We start from the raw sequence: 18,888 nt of genomic DNA on the forward strand, positions 1-18,888 counted from the left end.
TTTTTAAATTTTATTTTTTATGTTTTTGCTAGTGGACATTTAAGATTTTTTCATGTTTTCTTTTTATCATGTGTTATAGTCTTTACTTTTGTTTTATTCATAGAGAAATATTTTAGGAATGAATCTGTCATAATATTAATGCTGAGTAGTAGCAACAGCAACACAGTAGTGAATGCATTTACTATGTGCCAGGCTATATTCAGGATTTTATATATATTCACTCATTTGAAGCTTATAGCAAAATTTTACAGTATAGCTACTGTTATTACCACCATTTTACAAATAGTACAGCTGAGACTCAGAGAGGGTAAGTAGCTTGTTTAAGGTCACACAGCTAGTATGGAGTGGAAGCTGGATTACTTCTCATCTAGGTATATAAAGAGCTTGCTAGAATTTCCTTATTGCTTTGAAAGGGATTTTTAAAGGTTGGATGAACAGGTAATGATAAAAACCAGTAAACTCTCATTATCTTTTTTTTTTTTTTTCACATTGGTTTGAAGTACCGATTTTATTTTCTTAAATTGTAACACCATGATGCATCCTTGAATAATAAAAGAGTTATCTGCTCTTTACTTCCAGAATTTGCTGTTTATAATAGCAACATATTTATTGAGTGTCTTATAAACTCTAGACACTGTGCTGAGCATGTTATAGTTTTTTCATTTAATCCTCATGATGACTATATGAAGTTGGTGAACACCGTTTTGCAGAGAAAAGAAAATTCAAGCCTAGCACGGTGGACTCAACAGGCTGGTCAAGCCTCCAGATTGGTGTTTGATAGCCTGTGTTATTTTGCTTTGGGGGAAGATTATTGAGAAATTTGATCTTGTGGCAGGATAGTGGTTTTGAAGCGCGCCCTTCCGTGTCTCACCCCCTGGCAGGTAGAGTGTCTCCCCGCGGTCTGACAATCCAGGGCGAGCCCTTCGGTGTCTCACCCCCTGGCAGGTAGAGTGTCACCCCGAGGTCTGACAATCCAGGGCGAGCCCTTTGGTGTCTCACCCCCTGGCAGGTGGAGTGTCACCCCGAGGTCTGAAACTCCAGGGCCCTTGTGCCCAGCACTGGGCCTTGTGCTGCCTCGGTGCTTTTCATATGCAGATGATCGAGAACCTGCTGGCTGCGGCCTTCTCCATGGCAGTGGGTTCCTGTTTGTTTAGGAAGTTTAGGGGAGTGTCCCTCCCCCTAAAGCCGATGCTAAAACTCTCTCCCTTATCACTTTACTGTTTTAGGGAGAATAATGTTTGTGACATAAATTCAGTGCATGGCTTATTTGCCACAGGAACGATAGAGGTAAGCATACATTGACTTCATTTTGAAAAACATTTGCCCTGCATTTGCTAACAGAGTTTCATGTAAAGACAGGGTTACTTGGTTCCTAAGAGCAGGGTGCTGATGGTGAGACAAGCCCCTGGTTTGCTTTTCATGTGAACGGTGGGTCATGTTCCTGGGAGACACAGCTGTGCTCTTGCTGCAGACTGTGCCGCTTGGGGCTGCATTTGGCCTTGGGGGTGGGGGGCCGTCATCACTGAGGGTGAAGTTGATAGTCCCCAGCTCGTGTGGCAACCACTCTTGCTCTTCAGCAGCTCTCTGCTCCTTGTTAGTTTTATGACTGTATTCCTTTCCCTGAGGCTTATTTTTCTCATCAGTGAAATGGAGATGGTAAAACTTACCTTGCTAGCTGTGTGGAGGCGCTGTGCTACATGAGAGCATTATAAACTAAGGGGACGTGGAGTGTGATCTGGACGTCCTGTAGAGTAGCACTCAATTATGCACATTTTCATTTTATTTTATTTTTTTTTACGTTTTCATTTTAAACTATGTTAACACCTTTGATTCAGTGTCTTTCATATTTAGGAGTTTTTCTAGATTTGCTTTTTTAAATTACAATATTGTTAAATACAGTAAAAATAAAAAAGGTAAATATGTCAAAAATGTATTGTTAACAAATTCCCTTCTGTACCTTCCAGTCATCAAGTCCTACACCACAGGTGATTCTTTAATGGCTTGCAATATTCTTTTTTCGTTTTTATTTTTCTTTGTATATGCAGGTATTCGTATGTGTTAATAACATGTTTTTGAATGTTTTTCACAAAATTGAGATTATGCTGTGGTTCTTCATTTGCCTATTTTTTTTTAATGTAATGCTATATAATGAACATGTTTATACACTGGTGCTTGTAATTACTTGTAAAACTAAGGTAAATGTTTAAAACTGGTGGATAAGATTCCATTGTGTAGATGTATTGTAGTTTATTAAACCAATTCATATGGATGAAATGTAGATTTCTTTACTCAAATTATTTTTAGGTTAAAAGATGAAGATTTGAAATGGATCGCCTAAGGTTGATTTAATGGAAATATATAAAACTATGTTGACTGTGTTATAAAAACTAGTATGCCAAAGTTAGGCCAGTGAAGCATTATCTCGCTAATTACTTTCCTTGAGATTACAAAGGGGAAATTTTAAAATCATTTCCTTGAAAAATTTGTTTATTTGAATAGAGTCCTTACAGAGCAAGCTAGGCTAGACATCAGGAAACATGCTGTGTAAGAGAAGTTGTGAATTAGAGCAGGCTTCTCTTTCACCAACTGTTTTAAGACCAGTCATGAGACTTGTTGAAGGAGGCGCAGACCACCCAGCCCAAATTCCTTGGGTTCCTTGATTACTGTGTGTGTGTGTATGCAGTCATATTCAACCCTTTGTGACCCTGTAGGGATTTGATATTTGAGATGCACAGTCAGACCACTTTAAAATTCATTTTTACATTAATTTTGATATTATATGTTAGATTTTGATTTCTTCTGTGACAGTTATTGTGGTACATATATTAAATATTTATCATTGATACAATAATATTTATATTTAAATTTTGCCCGTTATACCAAAATATCTTTCATAACTCCTCTCCCCGCTACCACACCAACCAAATCAAGGTCCAGTCAGGTATCATGCATTGCATTTTGGACCTTTTTTTCCCTTAACCATCATTTTTTATTTTTCCTTTTTTAAATTATAAAAGAAATGCAGTTGATGCAAAGGTACAAGTAAAAAGTTAAAAATGTTAAGTTCTTAATCTGCACATGATAACCAGTAAGGCTTTTCATTTTCTTTTTGGGGAGTATTTTTCTGAAAATTTCCTAGTAGCAACAGTAATTTACAACGATTGTTCTGTTTGTTTAGGGCCGAGTAGAGTGTTGGGACCCGAGGACTCGGGGCCGAGTTGGTGTGTTAGACTGTGCATTGAGTAGCGTCACGGCTGATTCAGAGTAAGTGGAAGTGAGTTTAAATACTCACCAACTTCTGATTTAAACAGATGTATCAATGCTGAGATGTTGGGAAAGATTGAAGGCCAAAGGAGAAGGGGGTCACAGAGCACAGGATGGTCAGATAGCAGCACTGACTCAATGGATACGAGTTTGAGCAAACTCTGGGAGATGGTGGAGGACAGAGGAGCCTGGCATGCTGCATGCAGTCCATGGGGTTGCAAAGAGTGGATCATGACTTAGCGACAGAAGAACAGCAACAACAGTGTCAATACTAAATTAAAAGCAGTTGCTGAAGGATGACACTCTTAAAACACATTTCTCCGAGGTTGTGGTTTTGTAATTGTTTTATGGAAAAATCCTTTCCTGTGGAAGCTCACTAAGTGGGGAAGCTAGTGGAATTCCTTTTTCATTTAGTTACCGTGGAACTGAGTTAAAATGTATACGCTGCAAGAATTTATATTTCCCATTCTGTAGGATCTGGTGGTGGAATCCAGGGAAACCACACAGTTACCTATTGAGTGTTATTACATTTTCATAAGAAAAACAGTGAACTTATATGTATACTGGGAAGAAATCTGGATATGTTGTAGTGTTGAAAGTAGCTTTACCTGTCGATTTAGTTTTGGGTGATTTTATTTATTACTTTTTTATGCTTAGCTTTATTTTTTTCCGACACAAGTGTTATAAGCTGTCACCTCTGTTATTGGACATAGGTGACCTTCTGGAAGGAGAAGCCAATACAGTCAAAGAAATATGAGTTAAATATTGGCTAGGGGAGGACAGGCTTTGTTGTTTACAGGTGATGTTTGTGATTGTGTGCCTGAGAAACCCAGTAGAATGAACTGAAAAACTATAAAAGCTAGTATGAGATTTAAGTAAATTGGTTACAAAATAAATGTACAAAATCAATGGCTTTGATGTTTATCAGCAAAGTCCATGTAGAAAGATACAGTGAAAACCAGTTCTCATTTATAACAAAAATTGTAAAATATTAAGGGTTAATCTTGATAAGTAACTATCTGAAGAAAAGGACAACATTTTATTAAGAAACAAACAGGTTTGAATAAATGAGGAAAAACAGTATCACCTCACCAAGAAATGGTTCTGGAGTTCAGTTTGAAAAGTCAGTGACGGAAGTCGATGCTAACGAGAGGACCTGATGCTTCAGCGTAGTTGCAGGCTGAGGCTCTAGGTGGCGTAAGCGGCCTGAGGATGCCAGCAGTCAGCCGCCTGGACTCTAGGTTCTGGTCCAAGGTCATGGAGACAACAGCTGTTGAAATCAGGACTATGGCCCGCTTCTGACTCGTCATCTAGGATCCTTCCCACCTCAGAGTTACTCTTGGTTACTGAGTGAGAAGTATATTCTAGATTAATAGCTGTAAACATCCATTGTTCTGTTACTTTTAGAGATTCTAGGCTCTCATCTGGGGACTAGTCTTTTTTTTTTTTTAGCTTGACATCATTGACTTTAAAAGTGAAAATGGGTATACCCATGTTTGAATATAAAACTGTTTCCTCGTAAGCCAAAAAAGGGACATTTCTGTAAATACCTCATTCTGGCTTAATCAAAATGAAAGATACTGTCATACTGGTCCTTTTCAGTTGGTTTTATATTTTCAGTAACTTTTATTGCTTGTTGTTACTTTAAGAATGTTTCTTACAGTTTTAAAAGAAGATAACCTGCAAATTTTTTCAGGTAGGTTACATTTATAAATAAAGGTTAGTTTTCATTTGGACTTGGAAAGTTTGGATACAGTTCTTTTAAATAGGAAACTAGAAATGTGATCCTCTCCATTAGAAGTGAAGAGTAATAATTTGTTCCTTGGAAGGAGATTTGACCATATATGCATGGAACACAAATATTTTGCCTTTCAGAATAAACAGTTTGCCAACGATCTCTGCTTTGAAATTTAATGGTGCCTTGACCATGGCCGTTGGAACATCCACAGGGCAGGTAAATATGTTTCAGTTGGAAACTTCGCTTTTAAGTTACTGTTTCAGAGGTGTGTGTATCACGGGAAACACCCACTCGTCTGTTCGCTGTGTGACCAGATACTGAGGCATTACTGTTTTGGCCAGCGCGGAGAAGGGTACTCAGATTGCCGTGTTCTGTTAGGACCTTGAGAAGCTCTGCTTCTGGCCCCAATGGTGGGTCTGAGAGATTCTCAAGCTAGAAGCTGCAGTGGGGCTATGCCTCAGGTGTCCTCTTGACTTTGGTTTAGAACAGTGTTTTCTCGAGTGTGTGAAACAGAGTTCTATGGAAAAACAAAAATTTGGGATTCTCCAGATTCCTATCTTTGAGGTTTATAGTGCATTGAAATATATAGTGGAGGCTCTGAGAATCCCTGTAGACAAGAAATGTGCTGAGTCGGTGTTTCCAAAAGGTATTTGTCCAAGGAGCTTTTTTTTTCCCACCCAGCACTGTCTCCCACATCCTGTGCAGGGAGTGGTCAGTGGGACATGCCTCAGCGAATGCTGACTAGTCTGAGGAGTATGAATGAAATAGCTTCAGAGATTTAAATTCATCTTTCCCCCTTTCCTTCCAGGCAGAGCCCACACACTTAAGTCTGTCCAGACCTCAGCACAGGCGGGAGCCCTGCTTCCAGCAGAGTGCCTGTGTCATCTGTCACCTGGATCTGAGATCCAGCTTCCCCATGCCCCTCACCTATCAGGATAGAGCTCAGAAAAGAACACTACCCTCCACCCACCCCCCAAAGTCATAGCCTTGCCACCAGCGTCTGACTCTAATCTACCACCCCTGCCTTCATGATGATTCTTGTTCTTGTTTCTTTCAGCCACTGGGACAGTGCCTGGTACATACTGGGCCCTCAGTGTTTATTAAATTCATAAATGACACAAATTCTTGTGCACTTCTTCCTTTTGGTTCCTTCCTTAACATATCCAGGTAGTTCTCAATCTTAGTGTGCCTAAAAATTACTCTTAGGGTTGAATCCATAGAGCCATGCCCTGGAAGGGTAATTGAAGAGATTTTTCTGGAGTATTTTTGCTGGCTGACACTTACTTTAGAGTCTTTGTACTCTGAGTGAGGATGTTCATTTTTAAAAGTTTCTTTTTAAGATGAAATATTTTATTTAAACAGAAATACCTTTTTTTTTTCTTTTAGGTTTTATTGTATGATCTTCGATCTGATAAGCCATTGCTAGTTAAAGATCACCAATATGGGTTGCCCATTAAATCAGTTCACTTCCAGGATTCCTTAGATTTGATTTTGTCCGCTGACTCTCGAATTATCAAAATGTGGAATAAGAACTCAGTAAGTATTTTTTGTTGTTAAAATGACTTACTTGCCTATTTTCCTTATGTTCCTTTTCTTTCCAGTTGCCTTGTTTGAGTTATGTGGGTTCTTGAGAAAAAAATACTAAGTATCCATTCAGGCCCTTCCCTGGAAGTTAGTTATTTCCAGGTCCTCAAGGTCATTTTTTCCTGTTAAGAACTTTTCCTCATTTGCTAGAACTGGCACGCATTTTTACATGTTCAGTTAGGTAGATATAAATCATTATTTTAAAAAAACTTGATCCATGAGAAACCCCCTAGATTTTGGGGCTCTTTTACAACCTTAGGAAACTTTTTATGAGCTACTACTAATATTTCCAGGCTTCCCTGGTGGCTCAGTGATAAAGAATCTGCCTGCTAACACAGGAGATGCAGGCTCAATTCCTGGGTTGGGAAGATCCCCTGGAGATAGAAATGGTAACCCACTCCAGTATTCTTGCTTGGAAAATACCATGGACAGAGGAACCTGGTGGGCTATAGTCCATGGGGTCGCAAGAGTGGGACACAGCTGAGCACACACGCACTAATCTTCCCATATCGGTGTTATTATGCATCTCAATTTCATACCCTTTCCTTGTGTCAACAAATAGATTTTAGATATGATACCTTTACAGTAAAAGTGAAAGTCGCTCAGTTGTGTCCGACTCTTTGCAACCCCATGGACTTTAGCCCACCAGGTTCCTCTGTCCATGGAATTCTCCAGGCAAGAATAGGGGAGTGGTAGCTGTTACCCTCTCCAGGGGATCTTCCCAACCCAGGGGTCAAACCCAGGTCTTCTGCTTTGCAGGCGGATTCTTCACCATCTGAGCCACCAGGGAAGCCCAATTTCTTATATAGTGTTTTTCTTAAAAGCAATTTTTTCTTAAGAATATTTGATATTCTGTGCCCTTTTAAATGTTGTTTAAAAAGTATCAAAACCCTATGTTGTTGATTCTCCTGTTTGGAGAGAGTAGTAAAAGGTTAGTTCATCTACTGGGACAAAATTTATTCAGTGTAGCAATCGCTTTTAAGAGTCTTTGCATTTATTGATTTCAGACTTAGCATCTTTAAAGTGTTACTGTAAATAGAAAGATTCATTTTTGAGGTAAAGAGTGTGAGGGGCCTAGAGCCTCAGCATTAGTTGCTGGAGGGCAAGCGTGAGTCCTTCCTGTGGGGCTCCCCTACACAGGGCAGAGGGGCCACCAGCAGCCTCATCACAGGTCAGCTGGTGATGGGAATCCCTGGCTGCTGGGACAGCTTGTCAGCTCTCAAAGTACTGACCTTACTCTGCTCCCTCTGTGTTTTCCTCTGAATCTTTGTGGAGACTGAGTTATCCCTGGGGCGTGTCCTGTCTCTCAAGCCCCATCACCTTCTCAGGCCCTCCTGAGACTTCCTTACAGAGAAAAGGAAGGGCCTCTGGCTCTCATCAGTCCTTGGAAGAATTCCCCTGACACTTCATTGCCCAGGAGCCGACTATCTCGCTTTGAGTTGGGAGGGTTTTGAGGGCTTTCTTGAAGATTCATGGTGTCTTAGGCCTGGATTTTTCTCTACTCTTTTCTGACAATCCAAACTAGTGTACTTTAAAACAATATTTCTTTTTACCTCTACAAATGCAGACTTTCCATGTTTGAAAGTTCCTAACACACTGGTAGAGTAAGTTTTCCATGGCCTGGCTCCCATTCTGCCTAAAGGTGATGACTAACCAGTCAGAATGCCCCCTTCCCAGCCCTCCAATGGGCATAGTTTTCCCCAATGTGGATTTCACGATTTCTCTTTTTTGTTCTGTGCTATTGTTATTCCGATTTCCCCTTCCTTTTTCCTCCTCTCTTTCCGTTTTCGTTTCATTGGAAACTTGAGACAAAAGGGAGGTAACTGTGTGAGCTTCACTGTCTGTCTTGAATTAGAACCTTGCTGCTGTTTTTCATGGAGCACGAAATTAGTTTTTTAATACCCCCCCCCCCCCACCACCATGGAGCCTCTAATAATGGGTTAATAAATGCAAAAGCTGGCAGACATTTTCAACATCAGTTCTTGAAGTCATGTTGTAGTTGTACAGTAAGTTTTACCTTGGCGTTGTTGTAATGACTGAATACGCCCTCTTGACCAACACCCAGATTACTTGCTTTTGCTTGACTCACTCTCCTTGTTTATCTTTCTCATCATCCTTTCCCACTCCCATCTATTATCTTCTTTTTTCTTTCACTTAATTTGTTAATTTTTTAAAATATGGCATATTTTTCCCTACATTTAAAATACAATATTTTACCCTTCACTGTATAATAACTAGCACCTTATGTATTTATAGCATTTTGTTAAATTATCTTGTATTCATTATCTTATTTGATCCTCCTCAAATCCTAGCAACGCAGGATGGCAGATACCAGCCTCATTTTACCATATTGACCACCTCTTCTTTGTTTCTTTGAGGGCAGGTTTAACTAGGATGTGTCTTCAGATTGTGGACGTGTTTAAGTTGACGTACAGTTTTATTTTAAACTTTACCCTTGCCTGTTGTGTAGACATTATCTTTAAAAGTTCATATTTCTTTTCCCAATAAAGTCAGCTCTCCCTACTGAGCCCCGGTTTCTTCCTCTCTAAAATGAGAGGATTTGAAAAAAGATAAAAAATAAAATGAGAGGATTTGATAAATTGATAAAAGAAATTCTCTAAGATTTTTTTTTTTAACCTTAATTCTGTGATTTCTGTTAGGTGATTTTATTTTCTCACATAAGCAGGATATATGGAGTTATGTCTCCAGCTTACTTCCTGTATATACATTGCCAAAAGTTGTCTTCCTTTAACTGTTTTAACAGTTCACTTTTGCTTTCTTTTTTAGGGAAAAATATTTACTTCCTTGGAGCCAGAACATGACCTTAATGATGTCTGCCTCTACCCCAGCTCAGGTATGCACTACGGAGCGGCAGGCCATTTTGTGAGATGAATCTAGGCTTTGCTTTACAGGGTTTTAAACTCATTTCTTAAGACAGGGTTTGGCTCAGTTAAGACAGTTTTTAGGTATTGTATTTACTTGAAAAATTAAGAACAGGAAGTGATGTGGATGCTTCAGAAAGTGACATGCTCAGTGACTCAGTCCTCAGCCAGCCTAGCTGTTAGGAGAAGCTGGTGGCAGTCTGTGGGTCAGTGGCAGGCGAGGTGCTATTTTAGTGTGCACTTTAGCTCTTTTATGGGATTAGTAATTTTGTGTAGATTGAGGTTAGGGATGTGGAGGAGCCTGGAGTTGCCTGATGATACACAAGGCTGGCGAAGCCACATGTCGAGTATATTCTGCGTTGCAGACTCTTCTGTAAAGTACCTGGTAGATTTCGAGATTTAATAACACCTTCAAGCAAATCTGAAGAATTCTGGGGAAGGAGAGAAAATGAGAACACTTGTCACTCTCCCGCAGGGTTGTGTCCTGAGGACAGACACACACAGATATTTCTGATGGTGTGATACCAGGCAAAACAGGAGAAGTTCTGCTCCGGAGGTGCACACTGGCCCTGTGACGGCAGAGGGCGAGGGGCTCCAGGCAGAGCAGCGAGAGGAGGGCGGAGGGGAGGTTCTCGTTGGCTCCGAGTGTGGGTGCTGGGTGAGAGACATGGTGGGCAGGAGGAGCCCCGTGTGCCAGAGTGTGGGGTCTGTGGGAGGAGTGGGGTGGGAAGCAGGTGGTGCGTGGGGTGGGGGCCCTGGAGTGACCACGCTGAGTGCCTGGGTGCTGTCTGTGGTCAGGACCGATGCAGACCATGCTCACAGAAGGTGGTTCTGTCCACTGGGCAGAAGGTAGATCAGTTTTGAGCTAAAATGAATAGGAAGAGATACGTAGAGCTGAGATCGGCTGCACAGGAGAGAGGGCAGACTCGGAGAGAAAGATGGTGTTGTCTTCTTTGAGCATCTGAGTCTGAGGTGGCAGTGAGGCAGTGATGGTGTCTGGCAGAGGGTCTCCAACCTGCCTGCCCACCAATATCACCTGGGGGCTTTTTAAGAAGTACAAATTCCTCAGCCCCATACCAGGTGTGCAGACTCAGAGCATCTGGGGGAGAGCCCTGAAATGGGCTATTTTTCACCTGCTTCCCAAGTGGTTGTGGAGCCCCGCCCTGACCTACAGCCTCATCCTGGGAGCCACATCCAGGGCACAGTAGGTAGCGTGGCCCAAGGAAAGCAGGTCTGCAGACATAAAATTTTAAGACATGTAAATAGAGGTCATTGCAGAAGAAGTGGCAGTGGAGGCAATTACGATGGGGAAAGTGGAGAGACCGCAAGACAGCAGGACCTGAGTATGGAAAGGGAGATGAGAGGGAAGAGCCAGCGGAGAGGCCGACAGAGTGACAGTGAAGGAACCGGCAGCTATTGAAGTAGAGAGAAGTGATTGCCCGGGCATTGCTCAGTGAGCAGAGCATCACAGAAGTGGAGGCAGGAAGGGGCAGGAAGGCCCTGTGCTGTGGGTCTGGATGTCGTCGTGCTTGTCACTTAATCCTCTCATAACGCGGGAGAGTTAGTGACTCCCTTACCATTCCTTTCCCCCTTCCCTTCCCTTCCCCTCTCCTTTCCTTCTCTTTTACATCTTTGGAGGTGAGGAAACTGAGATACGTGCCCAGGGTTGGTCACCCGGCCGCTGTGTGGCAGAGGCTCCATTGGAGCAAGCCTCCCCTGATCTTGGAGCCTGTGCTCTTTCTTAAGTTACAGGGTACTCTCCTGAGAAAGATGAGACACCCTGAACCTTTGTAATTAGCTTTTCATCTGTGATCGTTGGGAGAATTTTCTTATAATAGGGGTGAGTCAAATTGTGATGAATTCAGAAATTAATGAAGGTGCTGGGTCATAGGTTGAGATGCTGAGTGGTCTAAAATGGGGTTGGGGCTAGATACAAAGGTGAGTAAAATCGGGTGAAGCTGAAGTTAGAACAAGAGGTTAGTTGGATTGAAGGAGTGGGGGTTTGAAGGGTGCAGATGGTGACGAAAGTTGTTGACCTGTGCTGACTGATTTGTGCTCACCTGTGGCCACGGAGAACTTGCGGAGTAACTAATCTGAAATATGTGCTCTAAACATAAAATACACACCAGACTTCACATGTACCAAAAAACAGGAAAGAATGTGAAGTAGATCTTTAATTTTTATATTGATAACATATTAAAGTGAAAATATTTTAGACTTACTGGTTGATAAAAATATACTCAAATTTACCTGTTAAAAAAATTTTTTTTTAATGTGTCTACCAGAAGATTTTTAGTCACTTACGTGGCTTGCATGGTATTTCTGTTGGGCAGGGCTAGTCCAGACATGGAGGGCTTTGATAGTATAGAATACTGATAAGGTGCAAGGTGTTCAGAGTCAACTGCAGGCATGGAATGTGACTGCAATCTCACCAGAGTAGAAACCTTCTTCTGGTACCAAAAATACCGTTACCCCACGTAAGAAAGCAGTCCTTTCCTAATAATACCTTTAATTTTTCACATTCCCCTGCTTGTCCACCAAATGCCTTTTTAAGCCCATTTATCTGAAACTAGTCTATCACCAAGGTTGTGGATTACATTTAGTAGTTGTGTTTTCCGCTTCTTTCAATCAGGAATTCTCTCCCATCCTTTCTTCCCCTTCCTCCATGGCACTTGAGTTTTCTGCCATCAGGGCTGTAGTCTTGTAAGATGTTCTGCATCCTGGATTCCTGTGATTATTTTTCTTCGTGTCCTTTACTTGTTCTTCCGGCCCCTGTATTTTTTGTTGTTGTTCTAAAATAGAAGTGAAATCTAACAGCCCAGTGCACTGTGGGTTAAATATTTGGGACAAGGGTGGTGCTCAGGGCTGACGGGTTCTCCATGTCATTTCCCATCCTGTTGGTCATCCCAGAACGAGCAAGGAGAAGCGTAACGGCTCTGCCTTGATGGCCAGCAGTTCTTTCTGTTATACATGATGCTTTCCTGGCAGGTAGAACCTTTAAGATGGTGTTTTGGTCAGAAGAGTGCCTTTATTGTCAGGTAGCTTATAAGAGCTTAATCAAACACAAACACTAGCCAGATAATTTATTTCACAAGCTGGTGAGCCCAGAAAGGCAAGTCTCTCCATGGCTGTCTTGGGGTTCGGACCGAGCGTGATTGGTTCACAGGTTTTGCTGTCTTTCCCTCGCTTTACTCTCCTGTCCCATTCACATTGCTGGTTAGGTTTTTTTGCTTCATCACTATGAGCGTAAGCATTCTTTATCTTCTCACTTACTCGTTTTGGAGTAATTAAAGCCGAATCATGATTGCTTGCTGTTCTGTCGTGTGTTTCTGATACTCAGACTGCTCAGAACGTTGAGAAACGGTTCTGTCTTAGTGGCCTCAGCTTCTAGTTGCTCGTGCTGAGTCTCCATGTCAGGTGCTGCCCTGCAGGTTGGGAAACTGAGGTCGCGGCCCCACGACCCCGGTCCGCAGTGCTTGCTGAGCCCCAGCCCGACCTGTGGAATCCAGAACCACTGGGAGAAGGAGAAGGAGATGTCCACTCAGAAAGGCTACTCAGGCTTCAGAATTGTACCAGTGATCCAGGCTGTTTTTCACTGCTTTTAGGCCTGCTGGAGGCGGTCTGTATCATCAGACCTGAAGTCGCCTTTTATTCTCTCAGCAACCTCCCAGTAGCCTGCCTAGAAATAAGATGTGGCCCATCACTAACCTTGGCGCCATGTGTAGTAAAACAGCAGGCTCCCCACTTTCTGTAGGAGTTGACCGCACGAAAAGGCGTGTCCTGTCCTTTCCAGCACAGGGCAGTTCCGCACAGCTTGTCTGCTCTGAGCCGCTCCAGCTATGACCCGATGCCCTCCGTTTCCAGGCAGTGATTCTCAGATGTATCTGATGAAGTACAAGCCTTTTATGTTTTTTGTTTTGTTTTTAAATTTCCAATCCATTGCAGGTGGATACTTTTGTCAAGTAAGGTGAATTAGTAGAAAAAGGGTTACACGTTTGGAACTCGCCGCAAGGTCGAGTTGCTATACATGTTTCTAAATTCTTCAGTTTCTACACTCACCGGCAAGCTTGACGGCAGTTTTCAAACTGGCCCAGGAAGCACGCTTTGAGTTCGTCCTGGCTTGAGCAATGTTTCTGATTTAGAGCTGTGACCTTCCCTGAGTCCTTCGCCCCCAAAGCCTGGACAGATGAGATTTGTTCTCTGCGTGTCTCTGAGGAGCACGTCGTGTCCTACACTCTGTCCACGCTGGAGCTGTGGGCTCTTCCTCAGTGCTGATGATCTCTGCCTTCTCTTCCAAGGTTCCCATTTTTATTGTTGGTGCTGTTGTTCAGCTGCCCAGTCGTATCCGACTCTTGGCGGGCCTGTGGACTGCAGCACACTAGGCTTCCCCATCCTTCACTATCTCTGAGAGTTTACTCAAACTCATGTCCACTGAGTCGGTGATGCCATCCAACCATCTCACCCTCTGTCGCCCCCTTGTAAGGAAATTTAAAGGAAAAGCCATAATCTCACAATCTCTTCACAAGTGTCATTACTCCTTCCATTAGAGAAATTCTTTTTGGGGGGCCACACTGAGCGGCCTGTGGCATCTTAGTTTCCCAGCCAGGGATTGAACCTGCACTCCCTGCCTTGGAAGAGTGTAGTCTTAAACACCGGACCACTGGGGAATTCCCAGAAATTCTTGTCTTATAAATCACTTGTTCGTGTGTTTTAAATTGTCACCATGTGTAATTGTCTTTTGCTTTTCAGTTTGACATTGTTATTAAATACGTTTGTCATGTTACTATATGGTGTTTATATCTGTGTGTTTTAATGATTTATTTGATCGTGCAAGAAGTCTTTTCACTTTATCTTAGTTGTCGTTGGAGTTTTAGAGTCCCATGTTCCACGGGCTTTGGAATCAGTCCAGTATCAGCTGGCTCGGTGGTGACCTTGAGCAAACGGTCTTGCTTTCCTGAGCTACCTTCTCACCTGTGGAGGTAGAGTGCCTGGCTCAGTACTTCACCCTCTTCTCGCCTTTCACCTGTGATTGTCTTAATTTCTGCTGAACTAACTCCATACCTGGGTTGACTTTCCTGCTTCCCTCTTGTTAGAAACTCCTCGTGTTCCCTGGGCTGTGTGAGGTTGCTTTCTCCTTTATAATTTGTTTTGGTCCTAACTGTCCCGACTTTGGTTTCTCGGTAGGTCAGCTTGTGTTGTTGGCCATGTTTGGTCAGGTGAGGTCCTGCTCATTGTAGGAGACAGTCTGCCGCATCCGGCCTGGATTCTCCTGTGTGATCAGCGCCGAGCCTTTCCTGTGGTCTGTTTGGTGGGTGTACTGTGTTTCCCTGTAAAGCGTTTGCTGTTGAGTGTTCAGGGTTGAGCCAGGGAGGCTGGGCTTAGGGGATGTCTTTGTTGGGAGCCTTCTTTCTGATTGTAAGATGTCTCTTCAATTTCCAGACCTTCTTCTTTAACCCTGTCTAAAGGTCCTGGAGAAGTTCTGATGGGGCTGTTAGACTTGGGAAGCGCAGGTCACTAGAGGTGGTTTCTTCCTGTGTGAACTTCAGTGAGCAGTTGTCTCCAAGGCCAGAAAAAGTTCCCACATGAAAGAGTTTGTGGAGGCTACAAGCTATGAGAAAGTGTCTGATTTTTACTTGACTTTCATTTAGACGTACATTTCTTGCTTCCTCGAGTGAGTGAGTGAGTGTGTGTGTGTGTGTGTGTGGCTTCCTCGGCTGTGTGTTTGTGTTGTGGTGAAGGTTGTGTGTGTGTGTATGTGTGTGTTGCTTCCTCGGCTGTGTGTATATGTTGTAGTGAAGGTTGTATGCGCGTGTGTGTCTCTTGCTTCCTCGGCTATGTGTGTGTGTTGTGGTGAAGGGTGTGTGTTGTGGTGAAGTTTGTGTGTTGTGAAGGTTGTGTGTGTGTGTGTGTGTGTGTGTGTGTGTTCTGGTGAAGGGTGTGTGTGTGTGTGTTCTAGGGAAGGTTGGTTGCAGCTCAGGACTCACTCCCCCTTTGGACTTGATGTGTGTAACATGGCTTTGCCGGCAGAACGTTGAGCTCCTGCTCTCTATCAGTGAACTTCCTCTACCTCAGCATCATATTTCTGTTAACAGCATTAAAGAGCATCGCTTTGGCAAGCTTTTGTGCTAACCGAAGAGCAGCACAAAAGTACTTTTTAAATCACAGAATTACATCACCATCCTTAGCGTTTGGTGTACTTAATTAGGATTGTGAGCTTCCGTGGCATCTCAGACAGTAAAGAAGCTGCCTGCCTTGCAGGAGACCTGGGTTTGATCCCTGGGTCGAGGGTCTGGTAATCCAAATGTGTGCTTTCTGTGGATTTTTCTGTTGTATTTTACAAATAGATTTTTTAAATGAAGGTAATGTAAGTTGATATGTAAAGGTATTTAAAAAAATGAGCTCTTGTCTGAAATTTTGCTCTTAAGTTCTGTAGCTTGTAATGTTCTGAATGTTCTGCTTAGCACTTGTAACTCAGTACATATGAGCTTTATTTTTTGATCTGTAAATAAGTACGATAGTCCTTATGTCAGAGAGTTGTCACGTCTTCACCAAGATAAAGTACACAGAAGTGTTTTGTAAATTACAAAGGACTGACTTTAGTTTTGCTTCGGTTCATCGTTCTGGAACAGGGCAGAGAGGGTCAGAGCTGCCATGAGAGCCCCTGCAGGGTGGGGTGGGGCAGCGGATTGGCTGTGTGGCAGAGACCTGAGCCCAGGGCTGAGCTGGCTGAGCGCCCCAGTTCTGTGCTGAAGTGCAGTGGATTCATTACTGTTGTTCCTGGGGTTTGAGGGGAGCCATCACTGGATGCCACAGGCTGTCCCTCACTCCATTCTCACTTTCTGAGAGCACTGATCCCTGGACTAAATTATCAGCCACTCTCTGGGTGAATCATTTTGGTAAAGGCTGTCAGATTCTATCTGGGTCTTTTCTAGTGTAGCTACATGTAGCATTCCTCTTAAGCCATTTTGTTTTCTATTAAGGTGTAAAGTTTAATTCAAACATGAGGAACTACTTTGCTCTGACATTTTGTGGGAAATGCTTTACTTTGGTTCTTTGATTCCTGATTAACAGAAAGATACCTTTCTTAACTTTCATAATACATAATAGTGCATCGAATCTACCTTTTATTGGTGTATCTGAAGCTTAAAACTTAACTCTTAAAAATGGTGGCCCTTCTCTGTGGGAACCACTCAATCACTTAGCTGATACAGCCTGAGTGTTTTGCAGATGGGGAAGCTGGTCTTTCTGATACTTCAGATGCCCCATCCAGGAGGGTCAGGGACCATAGCCCACAGCCTGACTCCGAGGGTGCCTGGCTGCTGGTCTTACTCTTCTGCTGTTCATCGTGTTCTGAGCATTTCACTCATTTCAAAATATAAAGCAAGTAGGAAGAGTATTTTTATTTTCCCTTATGTTTACCTTTTTCATTGTGTTTATTTTTAGGAATGCTTCTTACCGCCAATGAAGCCCCCAAGATGGGCATCTATTACATTCCGGTAAGTGATACAAAAAGGAGTTACGGTAAAAATAGAACAAGGAAAGACACTGTATTTTTAAGCTGGCTGTGTCGAGGGACTTTGGGCCTGCATGTGGCTGTGTAAATTAGACACAGTGGCTCACTTGTCAAATCACTGTACTTCCTGGAGCCAATAAAGTAATGAATGTTTAACCATTCTTTTATGGGAAACTACTTAACATCCCATTAAAAGTCGTCAGTAGAAATTCATCTTTATTCTTCAGATTTACATTTGTTTTTTGTTTTAGAATGTTTCAGAAACTTCCGGCTATTAGTGATCAAGAGACCTAATCCTCTAAAATAAAAGTCTAGGACTCTTTCGGTCATCGCATTGTCTTTTAAAAATGGGTTCTGTGTATAAGAAACCATCTTAGATTGCCATGATCCGTGATGGCATGCAGTTTATTATCTTGTCCCTTTTTTTTTTCTCCTTCCTTAAAGCATTCTTCCATTACATATGCCAGACACTTCCCTACCTATACCTAAACAGAAAAGCCTGTACTGCAAAGTTGGCCTTAGATTCTGGTCACCACACATCTCCTTTTCTGAGATTTGCGGAGAAGAGCATGGGGAGTGTGGAAGATCAGATATTTGGGGAAGTAAACGCTCTGTGATCAACGTTAGCCTCCAGTTATGAAGATTCTTCATATTTATGATGGTTCTTTTGAAATAGTTCAACCATGGGTATGTTTCGCCCCTCTCCGTGCCCCAAAAAAAGATACTCTGTTAATGTTGCCTTTCTATGGCTTCAGGAACCTGCTATGTTGTTGAAAGCACTTTGGGGTGTTTCTTTTGGTTGATGGTGAAGAAGGTCATTCAAACAGCAGCTTTTCCATTTTCCTAAATTGTCATTTGTTCCTTTTCTCCCCAGCCTCTCAGAGATACTGCTTCTGTCTTCCTGTTAGTTTGTGTGTCTTTGTCTTCATTCAATCGGTAACTGGTTATTGACTGTATCAGCTGTGTCAGGCCCAGTGCTGTGGGTTGACAGTGTAACAGTGGATAGGGTACCACCCCTTTCCTTGCAGAGGTCATTATTAGGAAGTAAAACAAGAAAGTAGACAGTTTCCGGTCAGCGTGATGAACACTCTTAACTGAAGTAAGGAGCCTGGAACTGGAAACTAGTGGGAAGTATGGCAGATACTTGGCAGAAACCTTCCAGAGGAATTGATTTCCGAGGAACGACTGGAAGGCTGGTTCTGTGTTCTAGATGAAGGGGGTGGGGTGCAGAATGGGAGAAGGGTCTTGGAAGTAAAGGGAACATTGTCTGCCAAGATCCAGAAGAAGGTAACACACATGGCTGGGCATTTGCCCTTGAGGGACGGGGTAGCTCAGGCTGAAGGGGTGCTCTGCAGCCAGGGTACGATGATCCTGTGGGCTGGGTGTGGTGGTGCAGCTGCAAGAGTGATAGGATGAGACCTGCATTTCTGAAGGATTATTAACTTCTGGCTGCCACCAGGAGAGGGGATTAGATCAGATCTAACCCAGAAGCAGCAAGAACAGGCTGTGGTGATCTGCAGGAGAGACATGGTCCCTGTGTTACCTTTGCCAGACCTCCCCTTTAGAAACTGGGGCTTGGGAGGTTCTAGGGTAGTCTCAGAGAAGTCTGATCTGGCAGGCAGTGATTCCAGGGGGTTATCCTCCTTGAATAGCCAGGCAGCGTGTCCAGAGGCATCCACCGATAAAGACTTGTGTCTGTCACAAGAAGAGCCTTCCCTCAGTCCAGCACTGAGTTTTCTCACAGCGTCAGCCCATCTGGGCATGTCAGGAGAGGCCGACTAAATCAGCTTGCCCCCCTCTGAACTTCTCCTGGGAGAGGTCTCACTCTGTCTTCCTCTCAGGAGGGTGTTCTGCGGTTTGATCTTCAGCATCTGCCTACAAGTTCTTGATGTCTCGTGTCGAAGAGC

At 42.9% G+C, this 18,888-nt stretch overlaps 1 protein-coding gene across 3 annotated transcripts in view; it reads left to right on the forward strand.

Moving 5' to 3' along the window:
* NOL10 (nucleolar protein 10) overlaps positions 1–18,888 on the forward strand; it is a 90,061-nt gene that overhangs the window by 13,657 nt on the left and 57,516 nt on the right. For all 3 annotated transcript variants that reach the window (XM_070799138.1, XM_070799140.1, XM_070799139.1), the window contains 6 exons: positions 1,227–1,287; positions 3,179–3,264; positions 5,140–5,218; positions 6,389–6,538; positions 9,374–9,440; positions 16,912–16,964. In XM_070799138.1, coding sequence (XP_070655239.1) covers positions 1,227–1,287; positions 3,179–3,264; positions 5,140–5,218; positions 6,389–6,538; positions 9,374–9,440; positions 16,912–16,964 — 496 coding nt within the window. The remainder of the gene's footprint in view (positions 1–1,226; positions 1,288–3,178; positions 3,265–5,139; positions 5,219–6,388; positions 6,539–9,373; positions 9,441–16,911; positions 16,965–18,888) is intronic.

Source organism: Bos indicus, chromosome 11 (genome assembly GCF_029378745.1).
Source record: "Bos indicus isolate NIAB-ARS_2022 breed Sahiwal x Tharparkar chromosome 11, NIAB-ARS_B.indTharparkar_mat_pri_1.0, whole genome shotgun sequence".
NCBI lineage: Eukaryota > Metazoa > Chordata > Mammalia > Artiodactyla > Bovidae > Bos > Bos indicus.